Raw genomic sequence first — 11,547 nt, 5'->3', positions numbered from 1 at the left:
CATGTCATCCCTACGTTTTTAATCTTGCCAATGAAAAAATAAATAAAGTAGTCCACTACAAAGTACATTTAATAACATCCTGATGTCCACTACAGAGACATTTTATTAACATCCTGATGTCACTACAGAGGACATTTATTAACATCCTGTATGTCCACTACAGAGGACATTTATTAACATCCTGATGTCCACTACAGAGACATTAATTAAACATCCTGATGTCCCCTACAGAGGACATTTAATTACCAAGCTGATGTCCACTACAGAGGACATTTATAACATCCTGATGTCCACTACAGAGACATTTAATACCAAAGCTGATGTCCCCTACAGAGAGACATTTATTAACATCCTGATGTCCCCTACAGAGGACATTTATTAACATCCTGATGTCCACTACAGAGGACATTTAATACCAAGCCTGATGTCCCCTACAGAGGACATTTAATACCAAGCTGATGGTCCCCTACAGAGACATTTATTAACATCCTGATGTCCCCTACAGAGGAAACATTTTAATTAAAACATCCGGATGTCCACTACAGAGGACATTTAATACCATCCTGATGTCCACTACAGAGGACATTTAATTACATCCTGATGTCCACTACAGAGGACATTATTAAACATCCTGATGTCCCCTGCAGAGACATTTATAATAACATCCTGGATGTCCCCTACAAGGGACATTTATAACATCCTGATGTCCACTACAGAGGACATTTATTTACATCCTGATGTCCCCTAACAGAGGACATTAATAACATCCTGATGTCCACTACAGAGGACATTTATTAAACATCCTGATGTCCACTACAGAGGACATTTAATACCAAGCTGATGTCCACTACAGAGGACATTTATTAACATCCCTGATGTCCACTACAGAGGACATTTAATACCATCCTGATGTCCACTACAGATGACATTTATTAACATCCTGATGTCCACTACAGAGAACATTTATTAACAAGCTCTCATTTGATGTGAAAAAATGATTACACTGCTCTGAAAACTCAAACTGTTCCTGAAATATTTACCTATTGAAAACTATTTGAATATCAAACTCACAAAAACGTATAACTACACAATTACACACACTTATCATAAAATGTGCTATTCTTGCGTGCTAATTTGTATGGTATTTAGTGGTATTTGTGGTGGTAATTGTGATGGTATTTTGTGTTATTTTGGTGGTAATTGTGATGTTATTGTGGTGTATTGTGGTGCTAATTGTGGTGTATTTGGGTGGTAGCCATTTGAAGAACTATCAAGGTGACATCCCCACAACGTGATATCGTTGAAAAGCCCAGAATGTCCTACATCGTTGAAAAGCCCAGAATGTCCTACATCGTTGAAAAGCCCAGAATGTCCTACATCATTGAAAAGCCCAGAATGTCCTACATCGTTGAAAAGCCCAGAATGATTCTACATCGTTGAAAAAGCCCAGAATGTCCTACATCGTTGAAAAGCCCAGAATGTCTACATCGTTGAAAAGCCCAGAATGTCCTACATCGTTGAAAAGCCAGAATGTCCTACATCGTTGAAAGCCAGAATGTGCTACATCGTTGAAAGCCCAGAATGTCCTACATCTTGAAAAAGCCCCAGAATGTCCTACATCGTTTGAAAAGCCCAGAATGTCCTATATTGTTGAAAAGCCCAACAGGACCTAACACAGCGCACGCAATGCCTTAGAGACAAGCGTCCAAAAAACACATTTTCTTTTAGAGAGGTGAAACATAAATAGCAGGGGTTTCAGGAATATATAGCAGTATGTGTTATATATAAACCATAAACGTCAGGTATTGACTTTAGAGAGAGAGAGACGAGACAGAGAGAGAGAGCGAGAGAGAGAGAGAGAGACAGAGAGAGAGAGAGAGAGAGAGAGAGAGAGAAGAGAGAGAAGAGAGAGAGAGAGAGCTAGGTCCCCAAGTGCCCTCGCTCTGAACCACACTCTGCTAGGCTATGTTCCAAATCAACCCCTAGCCCAGACACTACCCCCTAAGCACTCCTCTATATCTGAAATGACTGGATTAAGTTAAAGGACTACAGCAAAAGAGCCCCCCAGCCTAAACCTATACAAATTAAACGTATTGAACGTTCTGAACGATATATATATAGTATATAAATATAGTAAATATAGCTGAATCCTCCTCTCTACCAAACCAACATTTACATCTGCTACGCATAACTCTTACATCAATTCCCCCTTTTACACAACACATTTACATCTGCTACGATCAATCCCCTTTTACACAAACATTTACATCTGCTACGATCAATCCCCTTTTACACACCCATTTACATCTGCTATGATCATCCCCTTTACACAACACATTTACATCTGCTACGATCAATCCCCTTTTACACAACCCATTTACATCTGCTACGATCAATCCCCTTTTACACAACACATTTACATCTGCTACGATCAATCTGATTTATACCCTTCTCATAATAATAATGTGTTTACCTGGTTGTAACAGAGACCATTTGGTTGTAATCTGGTTATATGACGACGTTTTCTCGACCCCCCCCCCAAAAAAAGACAAATATTGTCCACTGTTTCTCCCCCTAGAGGCCTAGACCTCCCCATCTCTATTCCCTCTGTTCCACAGTAATGACACCAGCTTTATGGCACCAGCTAAACCAGACCAGACTACACTAGACCAAACCAAACCAGACTACACTAGACCAAACCAAACTACACTAGACCAGACTACACTAGACCAGACTACACTAGACCAAACCAGACTACACTAGACCAGACTACACTAGACCAGACTACACTAGACCAAACCAAACCAGACTACACTAGACCAAACCAGACTACACTAGACCACACTACACTAGACCAAACCAGACTACACTAGACCAGACTACACTACACTAGACTACACTAGACCAGACTACACTACACTACACTAGACTACACTAGACCAAACCAGACTACACTACACTACACTAGACTAAACCAGACCAGACCCAGACCAGACTAATAGAGACATTACAGATTACACCGTAGTTTTTTTTATTGACAACACAATTGTTTTTTTATTGACAACAGTGAGTGAACACTTACTCCATAATGCCTGGCTGTATTCACCAGCATTAACCACCAGGCTATTAGAAGGCTGAGGGTAGAAAGTCATCTAAGAGCATGTAACAGGGTGGTTATTTATGATAACGTTTTGTAAAATCAGAGCAGCTCTCTGCTGCCACCTGGTGTTTAATAACAATTTGTAACAGCCTAAACACATTACTGTATATAAACTCTAGGTAAAAAAACAAACACAATCCTAAGGCTCTACCGCCTGAACCTTAGGTAATGACCTAAATTGGTATTATAAACTGGGTAGTTTGAGTCCTGGATGCTGATTGGCTGAAACCGTGGTATATTAAAGCCGTGGTATATCAGACATAAACTGGGTGGTTCGAGCCCTGAATGCTGATTGGCTGACAGCCGTGGTATATCAGACCGTATACCACGGGTATGACAAAACATTTATTTTTACTGCTTTAATTACATTGGTAACCAGTTTATAATAGCAATAAGGCACCTCAGGGGTTTGTGGTATATGGCTAATATATCACAGCTAATGGATGTATGCAGGCACTCTGCGTTGCGTCGTGCTTAAGAACAGACGTTAGCTGTGGTATATTAACCATATACCACACCCCCCTCGGGCCGTATTGCTTAAAATAAACTATTTAGTGATGCTATAAAAGATAGTTGGCATACATTTCACCCCAGCAGGTGAAGCAAGTCTTCTGTTATATTGAGTATTATTTATATACATACATTTTATTCAACGCTTCCTGAACTCTCCAGGGGAGAAGTGTATTGTATGTGTATCACAAATGGCATCCTATTCCCTATTAAAAGGGCACTACTTTTGACCAGAGCCCTATAGGCCCTGTTCAAAAGTAGTGCACCGTATCGGGAATAGTATGTAATTTGGGATGGAAACTGGGGTGTGTGCAACTGTAGCAGGAGAGACACAAAAGGCACGTCCAGAATTGGACCATAAAGATTGAATTGACATTATTGTACAGACCAGGCAGGGCTACCAAGTGCAGCGGGAGAATAAAAACAACGCTAACAGCTACATTGTACTCACTGACATTTCCCCCCTCTGATACCACCATCCACTTTAAAAGGTAAGAGGTAACAACATTTCTGTAACACTGGGGCATATTCATCACAGGTTTATGTGAGCAGAACATTAGACCTACTGCACTAAAGACATGGTTGTTCATTGATTAGTCTACCTCATCTTTTGAACTGTTGTTAAGTGAGAGAACTTCATAAACAGTATTTTATAATATCATTAAAAAATAACAACTGAAAAACAGTCATTAGATACAAATTCATACAACAGACATAATAGAAAAGGAAGTCATGGACAAACAAACCAATAATACTCACATAATGCCTTGACATTAATGTATTAATACCACAGTCCACTGTGTCTCGACTCTTTCCAAGATTCTCAGGTTTTCCTGAGAAACCCCGGTAGGAAGATTCCCGTAATCAGAAATCTTCCAAACAGGATTTCTGGAAAATCAGGGAATTTTTGTGAACGATTCCAAAAAAATGCAACCCTAACCCCCCCACCCCCCTAAAACTCCCCTAACCCCCCCCTAAACTCCCCCCTAGCCGCCCCCTAATCCCCCCACCCCTACTCCCCCCTAACCCCCTGTATCTATCCATCAAATCACCAACAGGTAACAGCTGACGCCGGCCGCTAGTATTAGAATCACGATCAGGCGACCAGGAGTCCCAGAGAGCCACATGGACGCCGTGACCGCCCAGATGTAGTGCCCTTGGAGAAGTTCAACCAGTTGGTGTCTTCATGGCCGCCTGACCGCGAGCCTTCTGTGTTCTGGGGTGGATACCGCGGAGGTTGCCCCTCCATGCCCAGGGACTTGACCAGACACGCCCGATGGTGGCTGAACTGATCAAAGGTGTGTTTTCCATGATACCTGCCTGTTCCACTCTGACCTGTGGGGGGGGGGGGGGGGCGTAAGGTTTAGAACAGCGTTTATGGACGTTCAGGCAGCGTTTCCCAGAAACCCCAGTTGGGAGATTCCCCAAAATCAGGAAGGAAGAGGCAGGAAAAACCCGGAAACTCCCTCCAACCAGGATTTTGTAAAAAACCTGGGACATTTAGGAAAGTTATTTGGAAGTTTGTAAACCCGAGTCGAGAACCAAGCACCATGTTAGCTACTGTATGTTGTTTTTTTTTTTCCCCAGGGCCATTTTCAGCCTCTGTAATCAAACCCACGAAATGTGATGCTCCAGATACTCAACTGTCTAAAGAAGGGGCCAGTTTTATTGCTTCTTTAATCAGGACAACAGTTTTCAGCTAACATTTAAATTTCAAAAAGGGTTTTCTAATGGATTCAAATTAGCCTTTTAAAATGATAAACTTTGGATTAGCTAACACAACGTGCCATTGAACCAGGAGTGATGGTTGCTGATAATGGGCCTCTGTACACTTAATGTAGATATTCCATAAAAAAATCTGCCATTTCCAAGCTACAATTAGTCATTTAACAATTATCAATATCTACACTGTATTCTGATCAATTTGATGTTATTTTAATTGACATAAAATGTGCTTTTTCTTTCTAAACAAGGACATTTCTAAGTGACCCAAAACTTTTGAAAAGGTAGTATATCTTAATTTCTCTTCATTCTTTTACTATGCCTGAACACTCATTAGGTCGGGCAAAAGTCCCAGCGAAACAATGTTTCCAACATTCTGGTGGAAAGCCTTCCAGAAGAGTGGAGGCTGTTTACTAAGCAGCAAAGCGGGGACACCAACTCCATATTAAATGCCATTGGTTTTGGATTATATGCTTGGATGAGCAGGTGTCCAACATACTTTTTTGGTCTGTAGTGCATCTGGGTATATTTTACTGATGGATCTACAAATAATATTGATTATTTATTTATAATCAAGGTGATTTGAGATCAGTCAGTCTAGACCTTAAAATCAGCTGCAGTTGTTAAACACCCCCATTTATCAACTCTGACTGAACCCATAGAACCAGTTATGAGGTCATCATCTTTCGAGAACTCTTAAAAGGCAACCGCAATTCAATTCAGTTTTGTGTCGTCATTAATTTACTGTGTATATCGAGCCAATACAGGACTGGCTGCGCCAGATTGCCAGACCCTCCAACAGGTTGCAGTTCAGGCCACAGCAATTAGCAGGATGGCAGTCAACGGTGACCAGAGACCGAAGCAAAGACAGTGGCCGTCCGGCCCAGATTAATAGGTTTTTCCTTAGAGAAGGTCAACCAGTGGGTGTCCTCATTGGGCCAGCCTGGACCCTGCCGAGCCTTCTTGGAAGTTCTGGGGTGGGTTACCGCACCTGTTGACCCCCTCCATGCCCAGGAGCTTGACGAAGACATGGCCCGATGTGGCTTAACTGTCAAGGTGTGTTTCCCATGATACCTGCCTGTTCCACTCTGACCTGTGGGGTTCAGAGGTTCACAGGGGCTAGGGCTCAAATGAAGGGGGGGGGGGGGGGGCGTCAGGGTTCATGTGACTTGTTGTTAAGGATGAGACGTTAGCTGCATGACGCTTCTAGCAGTATTTCTCCGGCTCAGTCCCAAGACCGGCTACCCTCCGACTCAGGCTACCCTCCGATTCGTCCCAAGGCCGCGCTTACCCTCCAACTCAGGCTTACCCTCCGACTCAGTCCCAAGGCCGCGCTACCCTCCAACTTTCAGGCTACCTGTCCCGCCTCAGTCCCAAGGATCCGTACCTTCCAACTCAGGCTACCCTTGACTCAGTTCCCAAAGGCCGCGCTACCCTCCGGACTCTAGTCCAAGGAAGGCTACACTCCAACTCAGTCCCAAAGGCGCGTACCCTCCACTCAGCTTACCATCTGACTCAGTTTCCAAGGGCCACGCTCCCTCCGACTCAGGCTACCCCTGACTCAGTCCAAGGACGCGCTACCCCGATCAGTCCCCAAGGACGGCTACCCTCCCAACTTCAGGCTCCATCTGACTCAGTCCAGGACGTGTTACCCTCCCAACTTCAGGCTACCCTCCGACTCATTCCCAAGGACCCGCTACCTTCCGACTCAGGCTACCCTCCGAACTCAGTCCCAAGGGCGGCCTACCCTCTGACTCAGGCTACCCTCCGACTCAGTCCCAAGGGACGCGTACCCTCAACTCAGCTACCTCCGACTCAGTCCCAGGACGGCTACCCTCCGACTCATCCCAAGGGCCGCGCTACCCTCCCAAACTCAGGCTACCTCCGACTCAGTCGCCAAGGGCCGCGAACCCGCCAACTTCAGGCTTACTCTGGACTCAGTCCCAAGGAAGGCTACCCTCCGACTCAGTTCCAAGACGGCTACCCTCCGACTCAGTCCCAAGACGGCTTACCCTCCGACTCAGTCCAAGGACGGCTTACCTCGACTCAGTTTCCCAAGGACGGCACCTCCGACTCAGTCCCCAAGGACGCGCTTACCCTCCGACTAATCCCAAGGCGGCTACCCTCTGACTCAGGGCTCCATCTGGACTCAGTCCCAAGGGCCGCGCTACCCTCCGACTCAGGCTACCTCTGACTCAGTCCAAGGCCGCGCTACCCTCCGACTCAGTCCCAAAAGGAAGGCTACCCCTCCGACTTCTGTTCCCAAGGACGGCTACCCCTCCGACTCAGTCCCGAGGCCACAGCTTACCCTCCGACTTCAGGCTACCCTTCTTACTCAGCCCAAGGACGGCTACCCCTTCCGGACTCAGGCTACCCTCCGACTCAGTCCCAAGGACGGCTACCCTCCGACTCAGGCTACCATTCTGACTCAGTCCCAAGGCCGCGGCTACCCTAACTCAGGCTTTCCCTCCGCCTCAGTCCCCAGGGGATCCGCTACCCTCCAACTTCAAGGCTACCCTCGACCTTCAGTCCCCAAGGCCGCGCTACCCTCCGACTCGTCCAAGGAAGGCTTGACACTCCGACTCAGTCCCAAGGACGGCTTACCCTCCGACTCAGTCCCAAGGACGGCTACCTCCGACTCAGTCCCAAGGACGGCTACCCTCCGACTCAGTCCCAGGACGGGCTACCCTCCGGACTCAGTTTCCCAAGGACGGCTACCCTCCGAACTCAGTCCCAAGGCGGGCTACCCTCCGACCTCAGTCCCAAGGACGCGGCTACCTCCGACTCATCCCAAGGAGGCTACCCTCCTGACTCAGGTACCATCTGGACTCAAGTCCCAGCCGCGCTACCCCTCCGACTCAGCTACCCTCTGACTCAGTCCCAAAGGCCGCGCTACCCTCCGACTCAGTTCCCAGGAAGGCTACCCTCCGACCCAGTCCCTAGGACGGCTACCTCCGACTCCCAGTCCCGAGGCCACGCTACCCTCGACTCAGGCTACTCCTCTGACTCAGTCCCAAGGACTTGCTACCCTCCGAACTCAGGCTTTTACCCTCCGACTCAGGTCCAAGGACGGCTTACCCTCCGACTCCAGGCTACCATCGACTCAGTCCAAGGGCCGCGCTACCCCCAACTCAGGCTTCCTCCGCCTCATCCCAAGGATCCGCTTACCCCTCCAAACTCAGGCTACCTCGACTCAGTCCAAGGCCGCGCTACCCTCCGACTCAGTCCCAAGGAAGGGCTACACTCCGACTCAGTCCCAAGGGACGGCTACCCTTCCGATCAGGCCCAAGGACGGGCTACCCTCCGACTCAGGCTTACCATCTGACTTCAGCCCAAGGCGCGCTACCTTCCAACTCAGGGCTACCATCTGACTCAGTCCCAAGGCCACGCTACCCTCCCAACTCAGGCTACCCTCGACTCAGTCCCAAGGGCCACGCTACCTCCGACTCAGTCCCAAGGCCCACGCTACGCCTCCGACTCGGCTACCTCCGGACTCAGTCCCAAGGACGGCTACCCTCCGACTCAGTCCCAAGGACGCGCTACCCTCCGACTCAGTCCCAAGGAAGGCTACCCTCCAACTCAGGCTACCATCTGACTCAGTCCCAAGGCCGCGCTACCCTCCAACTCAGGCTACCATCTGACTCAGTCCCAAGGACGTGTTACCCTCCCAACTCAGGCTACCCTCCRACTCAGTCCCAAGGATCCGCTACCCTCCGACTCAGTCCCAAGGACAAGCTACCCTCAGACTCAGGAGTTCATGTGACTTGTTGTTAAAGATTAGACGTTAGCTGCATGATGATCTAGCAGTATTTCACCGACTCAGTCCCAAGGACGCCCTACCCTCCGACTCGCGCTACCCTCCGACTCGGTAAAGTTAGTAAGTTACTTACAGTAGAAGTTTGGCCAAGGCTTGACTAGCAGGTGTTGGTCCTGGACAAATGTGTGGTAGTGTTGGAATGAGGTTCTGTTACCATAGGCACCAAGTTAGTGGGGGCATTGGGTCAAAGGGTGAATATAGACTCAGTCTGTCTGTCTACCGCAGGCAAGCCACCATTGGACTGCCGTAGGCATGACTATTGTAGTGGCAAGCTGTGGTTGGACCGGCAGTGGCATGCTATCATATCAGCTGCCATCAGTTAACCAGCCTCGACCCAATACCGGCTAGCGTGCCAACCTAGGTCTGGCTAGGCAACATCCCCAAAGACTTGGCGTAAGCATAAAGTATCATAAAAGAGTTCTTACCTACACCCCCAAAGGGCAGAGAGCTGAGGGTGTAGTGCATCATGACGTCATTGACCGTCACCCCGCCACTGGTCGTCTCAGCCAGCATTCGCTTTATCACCTTATTGACAGAGACAGAGATGTCTTTTATCAGCCCCCCCATATGTAAATAGATACTGTACATACCGAAATAAGTACACATGTTGTTGCCACAGTAACAGCTCACCTTCTTACAGTTTAATCACATTTCACCAAAGAGCTCACCTAAATGTGACCCATGCCCAATCCCAAATCAACCCCTAAACCCACTTGTGGAGATCTGAGTGGATTTGACAGGCGTAAGCAATATTCTTAATAGCTCCACCTTGTGAACTGAAGTTTCACCATGTCGCTTATACTAATTCAATTATATAAGCTCTTCAGATGAGCGTAAGGTCGCAGGGATTGATTTGGGATTCAGCCTTACTCCATAGGTTGCTCACTCGCTCCCTACAGACCTTCTTGTTGGAGGAGAAGACGTAGAGCGCCAGGGGCTTCTCTCTCTCACTGATGAAGTGGATGGCGTCATCTATGTCGCTGACGGTCACTATGGGCAACAGGGGGCCGAAGATCTCCTCCTGCATCAGCCTAGCATGGGGGGGCACGTCCTTCACCACCGTGGGGGCTGAGGGGTCAGAGGTCAGGGTTGTTGACCAACCAAGCATAGTTCCCAAGTGTTTCAGAAATTCAAGTTGGAGGATTACAAAACTGCAACATTACTGGAACTTTCCCAAAGTCCTCGCTATTCCAGAAATCCCAGTTGAAGAAAAACTAGTTGGAGAAAAACCAGTTGGAGAAAAACCAGTTGGAGAAATCCCAGTTGGTAAATTCTTAGTTGGAGGACTGCAAGTTGGAGCAATCCCAGTTGGGAGATTCCTGGAATCAAGAGGGAATAAGCAGGGAGGCAATCCTCCAACTGGGGAATCCTCCAACTGGGGAATCTGGTGAACCTTGGAACTCTGGGAAATGTCCCAGGCATGTTGCAACCCAAGGTCAAATACAGTACTATTACAACCCAAGGTCAAATACAGTACTAATACAACCCAAGGTCAAATACAGTACTATTACAACAGTAAAATACAGTACATTAAACCCCAAGGGCAAATAACAGTATCATAAACCAAGGTCAAATACAGTTATTACTAACCCAAGGTCAAATAGTATATGTACAACAGGTTATACAGTCCTATTACATACCAAGGTCAAATACAGTCTATTACACAAGTCTAAGTAATAAACACCGCAAGGTCCATCGTTATTGAACCAAGGGGTCAATACAGTATTTAAAAGGCAAATACCCAGTACTATACAAGACTAGGTAAATAAGTATATTAAACCAGTAACTACCAAATGTTACAATATCTGTGAGCCTATATCTGCATACCAATGTAGCGTTGTGATGCGTCACTCTGGCCCCCTAGCGCCGCTGTGTAGCCATCCAGTAGAGCCATCACGCGGTTGAAGTGGCGCTGGTTGATGATGCGGCCGTAGTCAGGGGAGGATTTGGGGTCGGGCCCATAGAACTCCTTGGATTAAGGAAAACAATCTTTGGATTATTTCGGGGGTATTCAACCTGGGGTCCACGCGGAAGTACTGCAAAGGGTCCGCACATTTTTTATACTTTTACGCGGATTTGGTTTGGTTATAATTTTTGAATGAATATTGCTAGAAACAAAAGAATAAACATAATGTTCAATTACATACCTACAGTAGAAAAGCGGCAAATGTCTTCTTTCAAGTCAACTCCGTATTAAAAGCAAATTACATTCACTGGAGTATCTGACAAAGGCTTTGAAAAAGCACCTGCGCGAGTATCAGTCCCAGCAATTGCATCTGGCCGCTGACTTGGACATATATTTTTGCCAACACATGGTTAACCTTTGTTTAACCAGCTA

The 11,547-nt window shown here is 47.0% G+C and overlaps 1 protein-coding gene across 1 annotated transcript; it reads right to left on the bottom strand.

Moving 5' to 3' along the window:
- Window positions 1-4,766: 4,766 nt before the first annotated feature.
- On the bottom strand, window positions 4,767-11,324 carry LOC112077023 (aldehyde dehydrogenase family 3 member A2-like). The gene is made up of 4 exons (XM_024143631.2): window positions 11,037-11,324; window positions 10,111-10,277; window positions 9,635-9,734; window positions 4,767-5,005 (listed from the first exon to the last, which is right to left on the bottom strand). The coding sequence occupies exons 1-4, from the start codon at window positions 11,101-11,103 to the stop codon at window positions 4,767-4,769; spliced, it is 573 nt and encodes a 190-aa protein (XP_023999399.2). The 5' UTR covers window positions 11,104-11,324.
- Window positions 11,325-11,547: the final 223 nt, after the last annotated feature.

Source organism: Salvelinus sp. IW2-2015, unplaced genomic scaffold (assembly GCF_002910315.2).
Source record: "Salvelinus sp. IW2-2015 unplaced genomic scaffold, ASM291031v2 Un_scaffold4207, whole genome shotgun sequence".
Lineage (NCBI taxonomy): Eukaryota > Metazoa > Chordata > Actinopteri > Salmoniformes > Salmonidae > Salvelinus > Salvelinus sp. IW2-2015.
This window is presented reverse-complemented; position numbering and strand designations above follow the sequence as displayed.

What these genes read in the sequence shown, in the direction of transcription:
- LOC112077023 (XM_024143631.2), bottom strand. Translation starts at nt 11,103, where the DNA reads ATGGCTCTACTGGATGGCTACACAGCGGCGCTAGGGGGCCAGAGTGAC. An exon ending in CGCATCACAACGCTACATTG is followed by an intron (nt 10,278 to 11,036) that starts GTATGCAGATAT and finishes CTGACCCCTCAG; the next exon opens with CCCCCACGGTGGTGAAGGAC. An exon ending in TCTGCCCTTTGGGGGTGTAG is followed by an intron (nt 5,006 to 9,634) that starts GTAAGAACTCTT and finishes CCCCCCCCACAG; the next exon opens with GTCAGAGTGGAACAGGCAGG.